Below are 22,237 nucleotides of genomic sequence, written 5' to 3' on the forward strand. Positions count from 1 at the left end.
CTTGTCAATTCTTGTTGTTTCCTGTGTTAATTTTAGCCATTCTGATAGATGTAAGGTGACATCTCATCATGGCTTTGATTTGTATTTCCCTGATGATGAATGCTGTTGAACATCTTTTCATGTGTCTGTTAGCCATCTGGATGTCTGAAAAAGTGTCTATTCATGTCTTCTGCCCATTTCTTCACTGTGTTATTTGTTTTGGGGGGCACTGAGTTTGATAAGTTCTTTATAGATTTTGGATACTATCCCTTTATCAGATATGTTGTTGGCAAATATCTTCTCCCATTCCACAGGCTGCCTTTTAGTTTTGTTGATTGTTTCCTTTGCTGTGCAGAAGCTTTTTATCTTGATTAAGTCCCAATAGTTCATGTTTGATGACCTTTTTTTAAAGAAACCACCATAGCAAATTATGATTGACATGTAAAAAGTTGTACATATATAATATATACAATTTGATGAGTTTAGAGATAAGTGTACACCCATGAAGCTATCACAATAATCAAGGCCATGAACATATCCATCACCTCCCAAAGTGTCCTCCCTCTATGATGATGATGATGATGATGATGATGATGATCGTGATGACAATGATGATGAAAGAACACTTAATGTAAGTGTACACTTAGCAAACTTTAAGTGTACAATACAATATTGTTAGCTATAGGTACTATGCTTATAGTGGATCTCACGATTTACCTCTCATAACTGACCTTGTACCCTTTGACCATTAATTTCTTGGGTTGGAAATAAGAGTACATATTCCCTACTTATACAAAAGGCGGCGTGTTGTATACATTTTTCCACACCTTGCTTTTTTTACTTAACAGCCTGCCTTGGAGATCTTTCATGTGAAAACATAGAAAGCCTTGTCATTTTTGTTATAACTGTGTACTATCCGGTTCTGTGGCTATATGGGTTATTTTGTCACCTACAGTCCACCTTTTAATATTATGAACAGCAACACATTGAATACACATGTTTACATCATCCTCTACGTAAATAGATTAAAATATATACGAAATTTTCCAGGATTAAAGTTGCAGAAACAAAAGATAAGTATACATTTTTTTTTATTTTGGTAGATATTGTCAAATTGCCCTTTGAAAAGATTATATCTTCCATTTCCGTCAGTGAGTTTCCCACAGCATCATAATTATTTTTTATTTTAAAACCCCTGTGTGATTTCTAGTTTTTAATGTTTATTTATTCAGAGAGAGAGAGAGAGAGAAAGAGAGAGAGAGAGAGCAGGGGAGGGGTAGAGAGAGACAGAGAATCCCAAGCAGGCTCCACGCTGTCAGTGCAGAGCCTAATGCAGGGCTCGAACAAACTCACAAACCATGATCATGACCTGAGCAGAAATCAAGAGTCGGATGCTTAACCGACTGAGCTACTCAGGCACCCTAAAACTCTCTGTGTGATTTAAAAAAAACAAATTCCATTCTGGTGATGCTGGCTCATTAGAGCTTATATTCTCTGAGCCCAATCCAATTGTTTAATATATGAACTTGAAATTGGTATAGTCAGCCCTTCATTATTTATTCACACATAAAGGAACCATGGCATAGATATCCACAGAGGCAGATAATTCCCTGGTAATTCAATTCAGCTTTGAAATATATTGTGACTTTTTCCACATTGAATTTTCTTTCCTAATGATGTCTGCATTAGGAAACATTAACTCATAACTTTTAGCACAAAGTGCCTGCTGGTAGAAAAAGAAAGCCAAGAACTGGAAAGAAATTACTGTAGGATTCAAAATGTTTCCACTACATCTCCAGGATCATAGATGATATTTATTTCATTGTCTTTGGTATCTGTATTTACAAATTTTTTTAATGTTACCATGTATTCAGATTACTTGTATAAAAAATAGATTCATGGTGGCGGTTAAAATGAAAGTCCCAACACAAGTATAATATTTAATTTCTTTTCAACCTGAGAAATGTAAATCTGTAAGAGAAACAATATAATTTTAAGTAGCACTAATTAATCAATGAATATAAATTATAATGAAAACAGTTCTAATATATTTAAAACCACTCCTCACCATGTATCACTTCAAGAATGCAGAAGCCAAGTGTAAATAACGGAGAGCTTACGGGGTTGTGATGGCCGCAGCATAATCATCTGGGTGGGGAGGGAGGCAGTACAGAGATGTCTGATCCAGCCTTTCTCTCCCCTTACAGCATCTTCCTCAAAGAGCTGGAGAAGTATGAGCAGCTGCCTGAGGATGTGGGACACTGCTTTGTTACCTGGGTAACTGACCTGAAATGCTTCTTCTCCCACTGTGCCATCCTTTCCAGGAGGGTACATGGTGTCAGATGGCATACTGTTTGCTGCCTGACCTGAGGGCTAGTGTCACTGACATTCTAACACAGTGCCAGGGACTCTAGGGAGGGGGCACAAGTATATCTGAGAGGAGCAGACCATCCCCAAGGAGCAGAGTCCTCCTTGGGAAAAGTCTTTAGACATTGTGTCCAAGCTCCACATTGAGTTCTCTAGGAACTTTCTAAAACTGAGACATCAGGAGAGTGGAACAGGATCACCACCCATGATAGAGGAGCCACTCCAGTTCTAACCATTGGTTTTGTTTTGTTTTGTTTTGTTTTGTTTTGTTTTGTTTTGTTTTGTTTTGTTTTGTTTTTACAGGATTAGGATTAGGGCAAAATTAGGCCTTCAGGAATCCATCAAACCATTGGTTACATTTTCTTCCTTCATAGAGAAAAACAGATTCCATAGGTATCCATCCCAGTTCTGACCTACAAAATTAGTGTCTAGTCATTTTCTTTCCTGGTGCTATTGTCATGGGCCAAGTAAATGGGCTAAATGTACCAGGTTCTAATTATATAAATGGGAACATTAGTCTCCATTAGCATCCACACCATGTTATTCTGAGCTCAGGTTCATGACGGGAATGCAAACATCTCCAGGGAAATCCACCTGTGATACTAAGTGCAACTAAACATGGAAATCCTTCCCTGGGGTCAGGAGTTCTATTTTATAATTATCTCATTATAATTTCCACTCAAAATCGACTACTTTTCAAAGTGTATTCATGATTCAGAGATTTTATGCTCTCAACAACCTATGGAATAGGTAGGGCTATAGTTATGCCTTATATTTTATAGATGGAAACAATTTAGATGACCTAGGAGGTTGACTAGTCCACTGACATGTAATAAATAGCACAGCCAATTCCACAGCTCAAGACCTGAGTTGTTTTCTTTACATGAAACCTTAGTGTTTGCTTCCTGGCATACTCTCATTTCTTAAGGAAGTCTCAGACTTTGTGTTAATACATTTTCTACCTCTAAATACATGAGCCTGTGCACAGTTCACATTAATGCTGATCAACAATTTATGATCCCTTGCACAGCCAATGTAGAGGAAAAAAATAAGTGAAGGGATTTTTTTTCACATCTTGTTTCATACAATTTGTGGATCTGCCTAACAATCAGCCATAAGTAGGATTTATCATTATGTCCTAGGGCTGATAAATGCCTCCCAGGTAGTATATAAGCCCTAAAATTGGTCTCAGAAAACTTTTGATGATTGCATAAAACAGGCACATTTTTCCCAGAATTATCCCAAGGTGACTTTGTTAAGTCTCATAATCTTCACATATGAGGCTAGAAAGAGTTGTTTCAGTATACTGGAAGGCAGTGGTTATGACCAAGAAGCACGAAGTCAGCTTGCCTGGGCTCTACCACTTTCTAACTGTGGGGATTGAAAGTTACTTAACCAACCAGTGCCACAGTTTTCACATCTGTAAAATGGGGATGCTGCATAGTGTTCTCAGGAGGATCAGATGAGTTAATATATAAGAGAAGCTCTGAGAATAGTGCTGGCATGAATGAGACCTGCTATACTTAACACATATCTATCTGGGCTGCTGTCTCAGAAGAGGATATCCCAGGTGTTCTGTAGGCACCAACACTGGCAGCACTTCACAAATGGGAAAACTACTTAGTGGCCAACATATGCACACCTTTCCCAGTAGCAGGGACATGGAGTACTAACCCAGAGGGTATTAAGAGAAACAAGAAATGATTTTTTTGCCAAGCTACAAGGTTGTTGGCTTGAAGTTACAATTGGGTTAGGACTCATTGTTCATCCCTGTCCCCAGAGGGTCCCCTTGCTTTCCTTTCCCCCATCATTGCTTCTGGAAAATTGGAGATGATGGCATAGACACTTGGCATGGCCTACAAACTACCCCCAATGGAGACATTTGGGATACAATCAGGTCTTCCTCTGAGATCACACTTTATTTTCATTCTTTGAGTTTTGTTTTTAGAGAAAATGCTATCATTTTTCAAGATGGGAAGCACAATTGTAGGTAATCCAGAAAAGGGATGACGTCTAAACAGATTCTATCCAACTTCAAAATACGTTATGTGAATTGGGTTTTCAAAGTCTTTCTAGTACAGTCTAGTATTTCAGCAAGCTTTCTCCACCTGCAGAAAGGAGAAAAGTATCCCCAAGTTTGTTAGGGGAACACGGGCAGATAAGCCCAGAACATTTGCCACAGATAATCCTGTGCCACACAATATCTGAGAGCTTAACTACACAACCCCTGCTGGGTCCTTCAGGCACAGTCAACGGAAGGGAGCAGCTAACGGACGCTTACCTGTCATTGCCTTTGTTCTTTTCAGGCAGACAAATTTCAGATGTACGTCACCTACTGTAAAAACAAGCCTGATTCCAACCAGCTGATCCTGGAGCATGCAGGCACCTTCTTTGATGTAAGCCATGATTTTCCATTCTTGAGTCATTGATGAGTGGGTGGGTGGAAATGTTTCTCTACTTTGGGATAGTGGGTTTTTATCCTAAAGTCCTCTTTTTAATTTGGCCACCCAAACCTCTATCTCAGGAGTAAAGCATGGAGAAAAGCCAAAGCAGTGCTTGTCTTTTGTTTTACCCCATCCCATCTCAAGTGGTGTGGTTTTAGACAAGGAACATTGGTCCTTCATGCCTCAGCACCAAACTGGGATGGCCACCATCTTGTGTGCAGAGACCGGCAGTATAACCCACACATTAAGATGTTTCACTTCTACTTCATACACAGCTCCCTCAAATGCAGGGCTTCTCAAAGTGTGGTCCTCAGAGCAGCCACATCAACATCACCTGAGAACTTGTTAGAAAGGCATATTTTGGACCACCTCCCCAGATCTGTTGAGTCAGAGTCTCCAGGGCTGAAGCCCAACAATCTGAGTTTTAAGAAGCCACTCAAGTTTGAGAGATACTACTCACATGCAATTATTTCAACCTTGACTACACATTTGAATCACCTGGGAAGTTTTGAAAATACTGATTCCTGGGTCCCACCCTTGTGATTCTGGTATGATTGGCTTGGGTTTGGCCTGGACTTTGAGAGTTATAGCACAGCCAGTGCTGATCACTTGGGCTGTAATGGAAGCCAAGCAAAGATGGCACTGATGTACCTTTTGTCTGGTCCCTTGCTTTAGAACAAGGATCCATCCCTGCTAGTGAATGATGGCATAAGTCTACATATTGCTGGGCCCAAAAGAGTGACCTGTTGGCTATAAAGTGAACAGCATCAAATGGGCCAATGTAGGATGTAAGGGAAGAACGAGGTGTGAAGAAATTGGGGGAGGGAAGTTCACTGAGAAAGAGACTGTAGCAGTGATGGCCATTATGGTAGTCCCATCAGAAGTGACAACAACTTGAAATACAGAACTTTTTAATGTTTGTTAGTCTGTGTTTCTGCCTACCCGCTTTCATTTCTCCCATGAATATTTGAGTATTTACTATGGAGAAGATGGTGTTCTAGGCACCTTCAGGAATACAGACATTTAAACATCATTCCCATATTCAAGTTTACAAAATGAACCTCTGAGCATCTTTCTAGACTGATGCTGCCAAAATAGAAATGATTCCACAAGTGTCTCATTGCTCTGTAAAGGAATGACCCTTGAATGGGAGAAAGCCAGGCAAGAAAAAACATACATGACTTTTTTAAATGAAGCGTTGATATGCAAATGGTCCTGAGTGTCCCAAACTGGAATTTTAAGGTTAGATTTGATAAAACAGAAAATTCAAGAAAAGTACTTCTTTAACTTGGTATCTGAATTTATTGGATATCATACTGGATGTTCTCCACCACTATTACCTCTGTTAATAATGTATTTTCTTTAACATGTTTCTGGTCGATTACTCATCAATAGTATGCAGAAGGGTGTTTGTGAAGTTTTAAATGCATTGTGTCCTGTCTTCCAGGTAGCATTTTTCTGAACATCCATGCCCTGTGCTCTGAGCATGCCTCAGACTCCCCCGCTTCCTCGTCTTTGCTCACAGTGCCCTCTCTGCCTTACCACTCTGTGTGTAAAATGCACCTGCACAGACACACACACACACACACGCACACACTGTCACTCTTCGGAATTCTTTCTATCCTTTAAAAGTCAAATGTGTCCTGCAGGAACCCTTCCCTTTCCCTATGCATGTGTTATACTTTGTATCTCTCTTATAGTGTTTATAACAATTTCCCTTATGGGGGTTATCAATGTACCTTTCTATTACACACACCTCCTCCCACCTATGAGCCCCTTGAGGTTGGCTGATGATTTGCTTGGTTTATTTTGTACACATCATAGTGTGCGGTGCTAATTGGCCTTTTCCTTTAGTCCTATGGTCATCATATTCCTGTTTCTAGCCAATTTCTAGACTTTGACTAGTCAGTTAGATAACCTCCAAATTTTACACCCTTCCCCCACCCTCCATTCCCAACATAGTGCCTGATGAGCCTCTACTTTAGTTGGGAAGACCACTGGAAGCCAGGAAAACCGTCCACTAGGTAGGAGTCCCTGGATCTCGGCATAGAGGTGGAGAGGGAGAACAGTAACCTCTCAGTAACCTCTCCTGATTGTTCCTAGAGCTTTCCAGAACCCGTATTATTTGTAGCTTTTTTTCCGTTTCATCAGAAAGGGTTCCCTAAGTTCTTCACTTAGAAAATATCTGCTTTAGGCCCTCATTCTATAAAAGAGATAAGCCCTTAAGAAAGGCTGTCTTTTAGTATCCATTATCGTAAAGAGTGCACAGAACATTGAAGTTCCAGAAAGGGGCACACCTTCACACGATCCAGAATTTTCTACTTCGGATGTGAGAGCTGTGAGGCTGTGGTGTTTGATGCTAAGCTGGTTAGCAAGCATGGTTCGGCGGACCTAGCCCCCGGAGGCAACACCTTCCTCCCTTCCTCGCTGCCCCACATGCAGCCTTCCCAGAGCTGGCAGAGATGGACGGCTGTCAAAGGTGCCCTATTGCCGGTGCTCTCTTGCCAGAGCTGCCAAGTAAACAGACGATGTTCCTTTGCCCAGAGAGTCAGGCTGCCAGCTCTTTTGCCCATCACCCTCGGACAAGTCCAGCTAGAACTCCACACCTCTAGGGAAGAGGCACACGGGTGAGAAAGTTGCTACTTTCTGGGATAGCTGGCAGGAATGCGAAAATTGTTTTTTATTCCCTCTTCTTCCCCTTCCTCCATGGCCACATGACAAGTCCTCTCTCACATAACTTTAAAATGTTTCTTGGGCGCCTGGGTGGCTCAGTTGGGTAAGCATCCGACTTTGCTTCAGGTCATGATCTCATGGTTCATGAGTTCAAGCCCCACAGCAGGCTCTCTGCTGTCAGAGCAGAGCCTGCTTCAGATCCTCTGTCCCCCTCTCTCCACCTCTCCCCTGCTCAAACTCTCCCTCTCTCAAAAATGAATAACATTAAATTAATTAATGAATTGATTAATTAATTAATTAAATGTTTCTTGTATTCCTCCCAGTGCTTTGTTCTTACTGACCCTAGCCTAGGACAAGCCCGTGGTACACACCTACAGATATAGATAGATAGATAGATAGATAGATAGATAGATAGATAGATAGATATAGCTATACATTATATGTATATTTAAAGTGAACACTTTAATGGTTTTAGTATATTCACAGATATGTGCAACCATCTCCACAGTCAATTTTAGAACATTTTCATCACCTCAAAAAGCAGCCCCACACCCTTTAGCCATCACCCCACCTTATCCTCCCACCTGTCCTTAGTGCTAAACAACCAATGGTACATTTTCTGTCTCTACAGATTCACCTATTCTGGACATTTCATAAAAATGGAATCATATAATATGTATTCTTTTGTGACTGACTTTTTTCACTTAGCATAATGCTTTCAAGGGTCCATCTATGTTATAGCATATATCAGGACTGCATTCCTCCTCATGGCCAAATAATATCCCATTGCATGGATATCTCACATTGTATATCTCCATTCATCAATTGATGGACATTTGGGTTGTATCCACTTTTTCACTATTATTAATAATACTGCTGTAAACAGTGTATATAAGTTTTTGTGTGGGAGTATGTTTTCATTTCTCTCAGGTATATACCTAGGAGTAGAATTGCTGGATCGCATGGTAACTCTGTGTTTACACGCTTGGGATTTTTCAACAACCTCCTAACTGGTTTCTCCATCTCTATTTCCCAACCTCCGCCCTGTATGTTGTTATTAGGCTAAATATTGCTCTCTCTGAGACATTGCTTTCACCATGTTTTTCTCCTATTTAAGATCTACAGTACTTTTCCATTGAGAAGCTCACCACCAAATCCTAATTTTTTTTTTTTTTATCTAGCTCAACCCTATCAATGGCCTAAATATATCTTGCTTATCTGACTGTACTTTTCATTTTTTCCTGGACTCCAGGTATACATCCTCTATACCATTCTGCATGGTCCTCATTATCATATAAATACCCAATGATTATTTCCTGTGCATTTTTTATATGCTTTCCATTTATAAAATGCCACTCGTCCAGCTTTGCACTTCCCCACCCCCACTTATCCTCTAAACCTCAGCTGAAGGCTTTATCTCTACTAAGCCATCCACCACTCCTGGGCCCAGCCACTGCTCTCTGTTCTCGCTGGGAATACCTTCCATCTCCTTTGTTGCTATTTATGTGTGTGAGTATTCTCAGCCACCTGGTGTGTAAGGTTCTTGAGGCAAGGGGACTACATGGACCCTTCACTAACCTTCACAGCACCTACACCTTGGGGCGTGGAAGGTCATTTTGGAGGCAGGATAGAGAATGGTGTAAAATGAGAGGCTAGAGGCCCAAACAGCAGCTGGAGGTCATGGGTGTAGCCTGGGCATGGATGGCGTGGAGAGGAAAGACTTGTCACTGGGGAAAACACAAGGAGAACAACTAAAAATGACTCCATGGCTATCAGCTCAAGAGACCTGAATGAGGGAGATGCCATTGATCACAATGAAGAAGTTGTAAAGAATACAGTGGTGATTCTGGGTTGGGATGGGTCTAATTTGAAGAGAGAAGGGATGGTAAAGGAGATATGCCCTCGTGCTGTTTTAAGGAGACTGAGGGAGAGGAAGACTCAGGAGCCATCGGCATAGAAATCCGAGCCCCACGCCCTTATTCTCATCGTCCCACTAGCCCCTTGTGATCACCTCCGCTCTGGGTTGATTTTTCCTTTCACTTTCTGCTTCACCACCTCTCCTTTACCCTTCTGTCTGCTGTTACCTCCTCAGTCTCATTTTCCACTTTTATCCTTCCCCATTTCTTTATAAGTTTCATTTCTGACACACAAATCTGCTTTCTCTCCCTAAAGCTCCTCCCCTTTCACCACCTCTCCTTTTCTCTGTGTATTCGTCTTGGTCTCTCTTGGTTCTCTCCCCATCAAAGAACGGTTCCTCATAATTTTCTACCCCTTTTCCTTTTGCTCTCTTCTCACCCCACCGACTTCCTCCCAAGATACACGCATGCACACACCCTTTTGTATGTCATGGTGCCTGTTTTCATCCCTGTAGGAGATACAGCAGCGGCACGGTCTGGCCAACTCCATCTCTTCCTACCTAATCAAGCCCGTCCAGAGGATCACCAAGTACCAGCTGCTCCTGAAGGTACTTCCCCTCCCCTCTGGGCACCTCCTCCTGCACTACTGATCAGGTCCAGGGAGCCCCAGCTTTGCCCAGGATGGGAAAGCTTCCATCTCAAGACCTTTCCTCCATCTAGAGAAAAACTTCAGAGGTGAACCCCCATTGGCTTTGCTGGCTCCCAGACTGCATGACCTATCCTGTGAAACTCTAGGTGTTTATTTGCTGGGGGACAGAGGAGAAATGAGAGCACGAACACGTTTTGACTGCTTTCATACCTGCCCACCACTGCACAGTTTGGAGCAGTTATGGCTGACACTTAGGGCCTCACTTGCTCTTCCCTCCTGGGACAGATTCCTCCTGGTGGTCCCTCCTACTGTCAGGGGTCAAGGGGACACTGCCAGTCAACATAGACAGTGGAGGCCCAGGGTGGCATCTACCATTGCCTTAATCTCTGTGTTTATCAAGACTATGAGGTTTTTGAGAGAAAACACTCGAAGAGTACGTATTAAAACACAATGACGCTCTTGTGTCTGGAGGATCCCATATGTTAGGTAGGGGTTCTTTTGGAGCCAAGCAAACAGATTTGGATTTTCTCCAAAATATTTGCTTTGAAATTCAAATAATCAAATTATGTAAAATAGTAAGTAATGTGGGCTGCTTCTTCAGAGAAGGATACACCGACAGTCTGAAGATGTGACATTTCCCCCACAGAAAGCCTGGGAAATCGATATTATAAGCAGTTATATAACCCCTATGTATATTAATTCTCAAGGTGTAAGGGTAGAGTTTTCCCTGATTTGAATATTTGGCTGGTTGCTCCTCAAATGCAAAGGATAAAGGGATAGTGAGAGGCGTGTTGTAAGTAGTATAGCTCCAGAGAAAATCTGCTGAAATTCAACTCATGTTTAGAGATGCTTGCAGAATCCCACATATTCTAGCTTCACTAAACCTGAAAACCAGTCTAGTTTCACGTCTAGGTTTCTGGTCACACTGGAGGTGCCCACAGACAGCCACTAGGGTCTCCCTGCTTAGCACATGTGATTCCATGATGAGAAGAGCATGAGCCCCCATGGGCCCCATGAGCCCATGCCCTGGACCTCTTCCCCAGTGAGGGTCAGGTCAGGGACTAGAACCACCCTTTCCCTCCTGCCTCCGCCTTCAAACCTTCTCTTTCCTCGTCTCCAAGAAGAGACATTTTGGGCTTCTGCTTCCAGGCACTCAAGTCATCCAGCCCTGCAGAAATGGCTTAGAGAGTTACAACACGGCATCATGCCCTTGGCCTTTGTTGAGAACTCATGTGAGAAGTAACAATGTGCAGAACATCTTGGCTGTTTTGGCAGAATTGCTTTTGAAGATGTCATCTTTGTTTTTTAAAGTTCTTTATATAAAGACTCACAGAAAGTCTCATAAGATCTCAGAGAGTAGGGTGTGGGGGTTCTCTCATAAATAATTGGTGTACTCTCTACCTTTAAATCACAAGAGCTTTTAGCTCCTTCTTTGCCTTTGACTATCAGACAATTAGCATTGAGTCCTGTTACGACTACTGTATTGTTACTGGTTTCTCCTTAGCCCAGATTTCTGTGTGTAATGATCCTCTCCTTCCCTATCCCATTTAACGCTTGGCCCTTTAAAATGATTTTTCTTGTACCGGAGGATTTTTTAAAATTCATGTTTGTGGTTATTAAATTTAAGCATCTCAAAGCTTTTCAGGAATTGGTGGGGTTGTGAATTAAAAAGTAAAACAAAACAAAACAGAAACTTGCCCATCCACACTTGCCAATGCCTTAAATCGAGTAAGATCCAGTTCAGGGCTCCTGGGTGGCTCAGTCAGTTAAGCGGTTAAGCGTCTGGCTTCGGCTTAGGTCATGATCTCACGGCTTGCCTGCCTCATGACTTTGAGCCCCATGTCCGGCTTTGTGCTGACAGCTCAGAGCCTGGAGCCTGCTTCAGATTCTGTGTTTCCCTCTCTGCCCCTCCCCACTCGTGCTCTGTCTCTTTCCTTCAAAATATAAATAAACAATTAAAAAATTTTTTTAAAACGTAAGATCCAGTTCTAAGAGAAATATAGCTTTTCAGCTCTCCCTTTTAATCCCACAGGGCTGAAGTTCCCCGGATAATTATGTGACACAGATAAGAGAGGAAAGTGGAGGATGGACAGGCTGCCCTGTGTTTTGCTTTAGGTGATGGGTGGGTGGGCTCTGGGCCCTTCACTCTGTAACTGGATGTTTTAGGAAGAGATGACTGTGCAGGTAACTGAGAAGGGAAAAAAAAAAAATGAAGTAGTGGGAATTTGTGGAAAATCTGTAAAAAAGATTTACCAAGGTAATTTTGACCTCTTATAAATGCATTGGTAGCAGAGTACTGCGGAGTAAAAGCTCAGTTTGCTGAGCTCTTACTATAAATAAACAATATGGGATTTATTTTCTCATTAAAGACAGTTTTATTCCAAATAAACTGATATTTAATTATCAGTATCCTCTGGGATTCCTCACTTTGGGTGTTGCATGAAAGTCAAAACTATCTGTCAGTTAGTGTTCAATATTCTCCATGTAAATCTGCTACAGATATCCTTTGAAGTCTAAATTAAATTGGAGCTTCCTCTTTAATAACAAGTATAGCAAGGATCCAAGGAGAATTTATGGGCTTTGGTGGTTGATTGATGGACTTGCCACACTGCTTTGGGGGGTTAAACCATTTGGAATTTTCTATTGCACACTGAAGCATATATTTCTTATTTGTCTCTTGTGCTTCTGCCTGGAAATTCCTTTGAGGATGTATGGGAAACAAGGTCAGGAGAGTTAAAATTAGGAAAGGGTTGGGGAGAGTCAGAGAACTTCAGGTTGGCAGAAGTAAGTGCAACTTTCTGAACAGTGATGCCGTTATACCGACTGGAACCAAGGACCGAGCTGAGAACTGATCACTTCTGCCTCCCCAACATGCTCGAGGCAGTTCACCTCTCCTTTGGACACTCAAAGCTCCCTTCTTCATATGGGATTGTATCCAAGATGACACAAAGGATTGGACTTTCGTGTCAGATGCTCACTAATCAGATATCTTACCAAGTATAAAGCTTTTACTAATAATTTCAAGGATACAAATAATCCCAAGGAAGAGATAATGCAGAGAGAAGTCCAGAACCATCAACAGCTCTAAGCCCTTTCTTGGAGCATCAGGATATGCTGTGGCCCAGACTAATACACAGACTTTCTAAATGGTATATCTTGTATAATATCATTTACCCTGAAGAGAGCCATTTTGTTTATGAAACATACTATTTACTTAGATAGTTGCATAGCATATGTGATATCTTACAGGGAGCCATGCCCCTAAAGCCATAGATTCCAGGTTTGTTTACTGTAAGAAGTCCTAGAGAAACCAGATATATCCTACTAAAAGCATTCCATAGATAAGGACTCTCCTGCTAGGTACTACCATTAGCCAGGAAGTCTGACATGTTTACAGGGTTTGATCTGGTCAACTTCTTTCTTTCCTGGAAGTGCATCTCTACCCCATCCACCCATCCTCTGCCTTCACCAGCCCCTACAGAAGGAGAGGGTGTGGATTGCAGATCTGTTGCTTAACTGTTTTGTTCCCAGTGTCAAAACGAACAAAATACAATAACCCTCATAGGAAAAATGAATGCCAATATTCCTCTGGTTTGGGCAAAATCACTCCAAATGGCCCTTAGAATTTTTAAGATAGTTGAAGATTATTTTTTCTCCATCAACCAGATACTATATGTCTTTATGGAGATAATAGTGACCTAGTCTTCAATGAGGAAGTAAGAGAGGGCATGCTCTGAGAAGCCTCAGCGTGGTGGACGTCATGGGGGAGATAGGGTTGGCATGGTGGGTAGATTCTAGATTTAAGATTTAAAAAGAACTAGTCCAGAATCCCATATACTTGTCCCAAGGTATGAACTCCTGATTTATATGATCTAAAAATATGTTATAACTCTGAAATGCTATAAACCTATAATGTCTATGAGCCCGGGTTGCTCCCAGTATGGTGGGAAGTCAGCATTTAGGGAGAAGAGGTACATAAATAAATGTGGTGCCAGAAGTAGATGTCTGTTGCTAAGTCTAGGGAAAAAATATAGTGGTAGAATCCTTTGGAGATAACTCTCCATCCCACCCCACTTTTCTTATAGCTTAGAGGAAACCATTCCAGAGAACGAAGTTGGTCTGTAATCACCTTGATGGGTTAGGTGGTGGGAGGGTGGGAAAGCTGGGGCAAATGGCTCTAATTGTGTCTGGACTTTTTCCCCAGGAACTTTTAACTTGCTGCGAAGAAGGGAAGGGAGAGCTCAAGGATGGCCTGGAGGTGATGCTCAGTGTCCCAAAGAAAGCCAATGATGCCATGCATGTCAGCATGCTGGAAGGTAGCTGTCTTCCCAGCCTCCCTGGGGGGCCTCCTGCTTTCCTAAGACTAGGGAGCTTGTGTTGTGGGAAGGAAGTGGCATGACGTCAGGCAATGGGCAAGGCTGGAAGAGAGGAGAAATGGCAAGTTGCTACATAGGTTCTCAGGAGGTGTGAGAGGAGCTCCACAGGGTCCAACTCGATCAATACCTGCCTCCAGGTAGAATCAGACCTCAGCTGTTTTGGATGTGTGGATAACTCACTGCATGGGAAGTAGTCCAGGACAGGCCATCATCCTTACTATAAATGTGCCAGAACCCTGACCCACAGCAGTCCTGTTCATCTGCAATAGCATCTGCATCGCATTTGTCATCAGAATGAGTAGAAGTCCTGCATGCATGTGGACATACATCCAAGGTCTCCAGCCTTATGTTCTTCTTTTTCTTCTATTGTAATAAAATATACATCACATAAAATTTACCATTCTAACTATTTTTAAGCACACAGTTCAGTGGCATTGGGTATGTTCACATTGGTGAGCAACCATCCTTACGGCCTTCCTAGCAGGTGAGAAAAGTCCAGCCAGACAGACCTGATAGGACTTCACCAATGTACATTTAGTCCACTGGAACCATGGTCTTGGGGCCCAGAAACCTGGTAGAGTGAGACTCCAATAAAATGCCCTTAACACCACAGAACAGAGGAGCAGAGCAATTGCACTGGGGCGGAAGTTGTCGGATGAGTTCAGACTCCACATTCCAGTCTGGCCTGGAAAACAGATGTTAAGGGGGATCAGTGTACTCTGTTGTAAATATGCAGAGCTGTAGGCTGTTTTTTCTCCTCTGGACTCCATCTCTCACCATCACCTTCCCTCCCACTTCCCCCACCTCTAATCTTGGTCTGGTCTCACTACTTCCTGGGCCACTCTGAATATAGGAAGCTATAATTCTTCATATAGCGGAGCCCTGGTTACCTTCTCCAGACTGAGCACTAACCATCTGAACATATTCCTGTTGCCACAGTTCTCTGCCCCCTTTTCTGTTTGCACTCCATCCCCATCCCCAGCCCTGGGTGTCCTCGTCTGTTAGCACCCTTCTCCTCCAGCCTGTCCCTGACCTGTATTCTGGATCCAGTTACTCCAAGTATGTGGAACAGTAGCAGCAACACCTGGGAGCTTGTCAAAAGAGCAAATTCCTGGGCTCCACCCCACAGCTGCCGAATCCCAGTATTCTAGGGGCAGGAGTGGGCAGGAATCTGTGTTTTGACAAGCTCTGCAGGTGATTCTCAAGCACACTAAGTTTCAGAACCCCTGTTCAAATTTAAAGTGGAATAAATATAGCTGTTAAAGGCTTGTGCACCACATTGGACAGGAGCCATCAAAGGGAAGAGTCCTGGGAATGGACTGTAAGAAATACAGCAATGACAAATAAAGTGGAGTCGAGGGCACTCCAGCAGACAGTCCTCAACCCCAGTCAGAGCTCGGAGCCCAAGTCTGTGGGGAGCTGTAGAGGAAGAAGGTGATACGGGGTTTGCCCTTGCAGGAGGTCCCAGGCTTTTGAGAAGACACCACTGATACTGGTTATGTGTAGGAGACCGGTGCAGAAAGGGAGATCTGATTACAGTTCCCTAGAGCTATCTACTCAAGTATTTAGGAGTGTCAGGAATCAGAGAAAGCGATGTGGGAACGGAATGCTCACAGTCAGGGAGACCTTTCCAAGAGGGGAGTGGACCATGGCACCCAGATGGGGTGCTACAGAAACTCCACAGGGTGGAAACGGGTGTCTTTCAGGGTTCGACGAGAACCTGGATGTGCAGGGGGAGCTGATTCTCCAGGATGCCTTTCAAGTGTGGGACCCAAAGTCACTGATCCGGAAGGGGCGAGAGCGGCACTTGTTCCTCTTTGAGATCTCCTTGGTTTTTAGCAAGGAGATCAAAGACTCTTCAGGACACACGAAATATGTTTACAAGAACAAGCTACTGGTAGGTGGGGCAGGTGGGGCAAGACAAGTCTCCCTGTTGTCATAGAGCCTTTGGGCAGGAAGAGCTCTTGAACACTCAGCTCATCTCTCCCCTGGTGCCACACCAAAACCATCCTGGACAAATGAAAATGCCTCCTATTTGGAAAGCTGCCCCCTCGACTCCCACTTCTGCATTTTAGAGTCCATCGTTCTTCTTGATGTCTGCTTTTAGCGCCTCCCTCTTCACCTTCCCTCCCTGCAACCTGCTAATCAGGCAGGTGCTTGTAGATCCTTTCAGCCTGGGTAGAGGAACAAAGCTTCCAGTCTGTTGAAGTTTGATTGACAGAAGCCCCTCCCTCGGTCCTCTCCTCTTTGTCACCTTTCCCTTCCCACCCCAGCCCTAAGTTTCCCACTGCCCTCCCCTTCCCCGCCTCTCACAGGCATTTCCTGTCTACAGACCTCAGAGCTGGGTGTGACGGAGCACGTAGAAGGTGATCCCTGCAAATTCGCCTTGTGGTCTGGGCGCACCCCTTCCTCAGACAATAAAACAGTGCTGAAAGTAAGTATTGCTCTCCACTGGGGCTGGGTGCAGTGGTGAGGGTTGAGGGTGGCAGGAGGAAGGCAGGGGGCTGGGGCACATGATTCCTGAAAGGTGGGGCCTGGAGACTCCACTGGGAAGGGCAGTATCACATGGGTATCCAAAAGCAAGTTCTATCATGGACGTAGACTTGAAATCTCAAAGATCCGTGGTCCCCTAAGTCGATCCCCTCAAGCGCATGAAGAGGGAGGGATGCAGGGAGTAGCTGCTGTGCTTCCTCAGCAGGGCCCACTTAGATATGTTCTGTCCACGTGTCCCCTTCAAGGGCAAGGACAACTGACCATTTGACAAAAGGTACCTTGATTTGATCCATGTTCGTTCAATACTTTTTCCTGAACACCTACATAGAAGGTATTCTGCTCAGTGCTGCTTGTAACTACAAATGAGAGATGGACCTTGTCCTCTGGAAACTTACATTCCAGAAGCTCTCCTAAATCACACTAGCATGGGAATTATGTTGATTGAAAGGAGTACTAAGAAAGGGCCTTTCTCCAAATGAGGGCCTTAAGGAGTCGTTCTAACTTTCCAGAGCGCACACAGCCTGGGAATATGCTCGTGGTAGCGTACATCTAACCAAGAAGGGGTCCTGCGGATGGGGCACCCACCAGTCAGTTGCTTATCAGTGGGTGGCTATCACCAAGGAAAAGATGGTCCAACCCTGACAAATGCTTCACACTTGTTCACTAGGAATTGCCTGCCTAACCGCCACCTGCCATCAGACAGAATTAACTGAAAAAAATTCCACAAAGACAAATGGGATACTTATGAGATGGTAGAAGTGCCTTCAATTAACATGTTTACTAGGCTAAAAACCCAGCATTGACTTTCAGTCAGCATAAGCCTATGTAGCCATGCTAGGAGTTGAATGTGCTGATATGGATCCATACCACTTGGTGAAGAGCCACTGCCTTCAAACGCCCCTTGCTACATCTCCAGTGTTCCCCAGAACTCCCAGCATCTGGTAACTGATGTGTTCATCCCTGGCCCAGCGGGGGACCTCCACATATGCTCCCACACCAGGACAGATGTCAGTATTGGTCAGTGCCATGTGGAGTATTAAATACTTTGAAAATCACCCCCGTACAAGTGTCCATTGAGTCTTGAGGTTATAGCCCCATTCTAGGAGTTGCAGAAGAATTGAAGAGTCATATGTGTAAAATAGAAATGAATTCCTCAAACATTTGGTGTCCTTAAAAGTAGTGGGTTAAGCCTGCAGGAGGAGGATTGAGAACAAAGAAAGATGGGGTGTTTACTGTTTCTCTCTGTGGCACTCCAGGCCTCCAACATAGAAACCAAGCAGGAGTGGATCAAGAACATTCGAGAGGTGATTCAAGAGAGGATCATTCACCTGAAAGGAGCTTTAAAGGAGCCAATTCAACTCCCCAAAACACCAGCCAAACAGAGGAACAATAGTAAGAGGTAACCAGCGTCTCTCCTCTCAGCACTGCCTCACATGCTCCGGGAGCGGGAGTGGGGTCGCCCTCTGCTTCCACAGAAGGGGTGTGCTGTGCAGTTGGGACCATTCTCTGTGAAGTCCCGTCTAAGATGAGCAATCTTCTCTTTAAGCATCTCACCAGTAACTGTCAATTGAATTCAGCAGGGCTTCACTGGGCACCTCTTATTTCATAGACACTCTGCTGGGTGCTCTGAGAAGAGAAGGGGAAGATGCATGATGAGTCCCTTCCCTCGAGAACCATCTAACAGTTGTATCTCCCATGCAGAATGGTTAGACTAGAAGAACCAGTGCTGCTGATGGGGACAGTAAATGCTGTAAAAATTCATTCAGAGGGGACTTTAGATGAGCACTTGAGAGGAGTGTCCAGGGAAGGCTTTGGGAGGGAGGGGGGCCTAAGTGGACTGTAAATGAGTAAGACAGTAAATGAGTTTTGCATACTGTAATGGGTAGGGGATAGTATGATGGGGTTATCACTGCAGCTCTTCTGTAACCCTCGAGTCCTCACCTTCATTTATCTGAGATAAGCAGAGGGACTGATTTTTTTGTATCTTTCTCTCTCTGGGCCCTCCTGAATCCCAGTTGCCCTACACTGGTGGAAGACTTCCTGGGTGTTCCTTTCACAAGTCTCCATGTGACAGTCACTCACAATGACTCTTTTAGAGGGCACTTCAAAAGAAAGCATTCAAAACCATCATGTTAACTTTGAAACAAAACAAAACAAAACAGAGTTCTGGGGTGATAGTCATTGACGGCAACAGGCTCTCCTTTCCTCCCCTATTCATGAACAGGGTAAATCACAAGGATTTAGTTGACCTTTCGGTGCCAACAAGGATGCATTAACTGAGGACCTGTGGGTAGTAGCATTAGTACAAAGGGAGGTGGTAGCCCAAAGAAGGGTGTGACTAAAGTAGGGAGAGATACCACCACAGGACAGAAGCCCCCAAACCTGCATGGCCAGAATAAAGTCACCTCTCAGTGCTGGAAGGACAAATTATGAATGTGTTGGAGGAGGAATTGTTTGCATTTCAGTTACCTGCATCCAGGATCCAGGGATGGAATAGACTTACTTTAGCACTAGAGGCAGACCCTGCTGTAGGAAGCCTCTACTTTAATATAGAAGGTAGAGTGGAAGTGTTATGAACTCAATGTCCAGGAGCATGCAGGAAAGGATATTCAGGTGAGATTGGCTCAAGTTTCCCTGTGAAAGTGCCCCTTTTTCCTACGTAGCAGAGTTTGAGCATCTATAGAACATGAGGTGGACATATCTTGGAAATGCCTCCCACCTTTTCTCTGTCATTGTCCTGAAATAGGAGGGTGAAAAGCCTTGGCAGATTCTGCAGAGAACAGTCAGGCTGTCTGTAATTTCATTAGCTTGGCTCCCAAGATATGGGGACAGAGTTTACGGAGGAGTGAATTGGCTTGGAGAACACTACCCACACTCCTGGATGGGCTCCCCACCTCCCTCAGAACTGGCTTCATCTGCAATGGACCAGAAGGGCCCACGATGGGCCAGAATGGTGGGAAGCACAAAGTACAGCCAACTCTCAACTCTGTGCACATGGCAGGGAGCAACGGCCCAGATATCTAAAACAGCAGATGATCTACAAGTCCTTTATTCCTGGTCTTGAAATGCATCACGTAATTTCATTTTACATCAGAATTTCCTTCCTATGAATGTGTGGCTTACATTATTAAAATAAGTTGGCATTTCCCAGCCCGTAAGTGGCAGTGAGAAAGCAGTTGACCTAGAAGTGTTCTGAGCAGGAGAAGGCACTTTTTGATGACTAGAAGATACTGTACCCGCATGCATACTAACGTCCATGTACACCAGATCATAATTGTCTAGACTCTGTGAGGCGGCTTCAGTATATGGGGAATTTTGTCCATGTGGTGTCATCCTTATGCAGCAATTTCCTGATGCCATTACTTCTCCATAAGTAGCATCAGGGGAGTAACCTTCATAAGCTGGGAAGAACTGTCAATTTTTGTGCTAATTTTTCCATGTCCATGTCCCTGGCCCACACCTCCTTCAGTTTTTCCTGACACTGACCACCCAGCCTCACCAGTTCCCAGGCATCTAATCCCCTTTGCCCTGGCTATGCATTCAGTGCAGGACTGAGACATAATTCTTAAGCTGGAGAATTGAAGGGATATGTAAGTGGGACAGCTAAATGGTCCAGTGGCCCAGGAAGGGCATATGCCGGGAGTACACTCAAGAGATTACCTTACCGGATGCTCAGGAGCAAGCTGACTCAAAAAGCTACTGTGGAATCTGTGATCTTTGAGATGATGCCTTTGTGTTGATAAGAAGTCATCATAAATAGGCATGAGATCAACAGGACCCACCAAGTTGAAGGAAATAATCTCTTCCTCCATACACAGGAGTTGAGCATCCAGCATCAGGAACTCCCCAAAGATTATCTTCTCTGGAGGAATATCTCACATCGTTTTCTTAAGCAGAAGAAATACAAGTCAAAATATCTTATCAGCTCTGTTTTCTTTATAAGCCAGCTATAAACTAACCCCCATCCTCTTACAGCATGCAGAAAAACTATTTGAACACTTTAAACTCTGGGGTTGTCAGAGATCACCCAGTCAGCTGGATAGAAGCCTTGGTTCTAAGTAGGATATACCTCTTCCTACTGCCTATTATAGACCCATTCCCAGTAATAAATAAATAAATAACTACCTCCTCTATACCATGGGTCAGAGGAGTTATGGTGTGGGGGGATCATTCTGTGTTCAGTTATCAGCACAGGGATTGTGTGCTTAAGTGCAAAGGTGACATCTTCGAAAATCACATAGGGCTGCTCCTTTTAGTGGGATAATTTTAGACAAATCCCTGTTCGAAAGTGCTGAGACTCTGCTCTGCCAGCACAGCTGGAAATCCTAGTGTGCTCTAAACCCACAGTGGTTCCCCCCACCCCCACCCCTGTTTTTTTTTTCTCTTCTTCCTGCAGGGATGGAGTGGAGGATGTTGACAGCCAGGGGGATGGAAGCAGCCAGCCAGACACCATCTCTATCGCCTCTAGGACCTCTCAGAATACAGTGGACAGTGACAAGGTAGGACAGTGTCCCAACCTTCCTTCCCCCAAGACTTCTTGTTGACTTAACCACCCCTGGAGAGTTACCCTCAGAGGAATTTCTCCCACTGTGGAGCCCAGCCTCAGGAACCGGTTGTTTCTTTGTGCCAGCCAAAGTGGAAAGAGCAGGGCTGGAGGAGCTATGTCATAGTGTGGAGATGTCATCTGAGGGGACAAAAGACCAGGTGATCAGCCAGACCTCTCCTGTCGTGAGAGTTTAGCAGAAGGAGCAAAGTTGAAGGGTGAGAGGGTCTGGGTCTCCCGTCCTCTAGAGATGTCCCACTGGGCGGCTTGGGTGGCTCTGCCTCGTGGGAGGCTGGACCTCAGGGCGCTGAGGCTGGGATAGTTTCCTGAGACCTTAGTGGCTATGATTGGCTCCTATTTATAATGGTTGAATGGAATCATCTAAAATTAGACCAAGACCAGTGATTTGGCAAATGGCCACAGAGATGCTGTTTGGTAAGGGCCTTCTTTCCGAAGGGGCTCCAGTGGAAATGATGCCTTCCTTGGGCCAGAGTATCAGGGCTCAGTTCCTGAGGCACAGAGGACCAAGAAGTGGTGGTGCGTGAAGCAGCTTGGAGGGATGTAATAGTCTTGCAAGAAAGCCTGGTCACTTGGTCTCTTATATTTTGGGGCAAATAAGCAAGAAGTTAGTAGTTCTGGAGGCAGTGAAAGAAGGGAGACTGTAGCAGAGACCCTGTGTATTTGTTCAAGCGAGGGGAAGAATTCAGCTGTCTAAATTTGCAGCAGAGACAGGAAGATTTTTGTCTCTAACCCTACAATCATTTGCTTACCTCAGGGTTTTAGGGTATGAAATGATCTTTTGCAGCATATTAGTGATTTTATGAATGAAGGTATGGATTTCCAAAGACTATTTGGCC

At 44.0% G+C, this 22,237-nt stretch overlaps 1 protein-coding gene across 7 annotated transcripts in view; it reads left to right on the forward strand.

Annotated features, from left to right (window-relative positions):
* Positions 1-22,237, forward strand: part of KALRN (kalirin RhoGEF kinase) — a 598,446-nt gene that overhangs the window by 368,274 nt on the left and 207,935 nt on the right. For all 7 annotated transcript variants that reach the window (XM_042954425.1, XM_042954412.1, XM_042954414.1 and 4 more), the window contains 8 exons: positions 2,187-2,256; positions 4,653-4,742; positions 9,835-9,927; positions 14,173-14,284; positions 16,051-16,241; positions 16,677-16,778; positions 18,094-18,236; positions 21,234-21,336. In XM_042954425.1, the coding sequence (XP_042810359.1) occupies positions 2,187-2,256; positions 4,653-4,742; positions 9,835-9,927; positions 14,173-14,284; positions 16,051-16,241; positions 16,677-16,778; positions 18,094-18,236; positions 21,234-21,336 (904 nt within the window). The remainder of the gene's footprint in view (positions 1-2,186; positions 2,257-4,652; positions 4,743-9,834; positions 9,928-14,172; positions 14,285-16,050; positions 16,242-16,676; positions 16,779-18,093; positions 18,237-21,233; positions 21,337-22,237) is intronic.

This window comes from Panthera leo, chromosome C2 (assembly GCF_018350215.1).
Source record: "Panthera leo isolate Ple1 chromosome C2, P.leo_Ple1_pat1.1, whole genome shotgun sequence".
NCBI lineage: Eukaryota > Metazoa > Chordata > Mammalia > Carnivora > Felidae > Panthera > Panthera leo.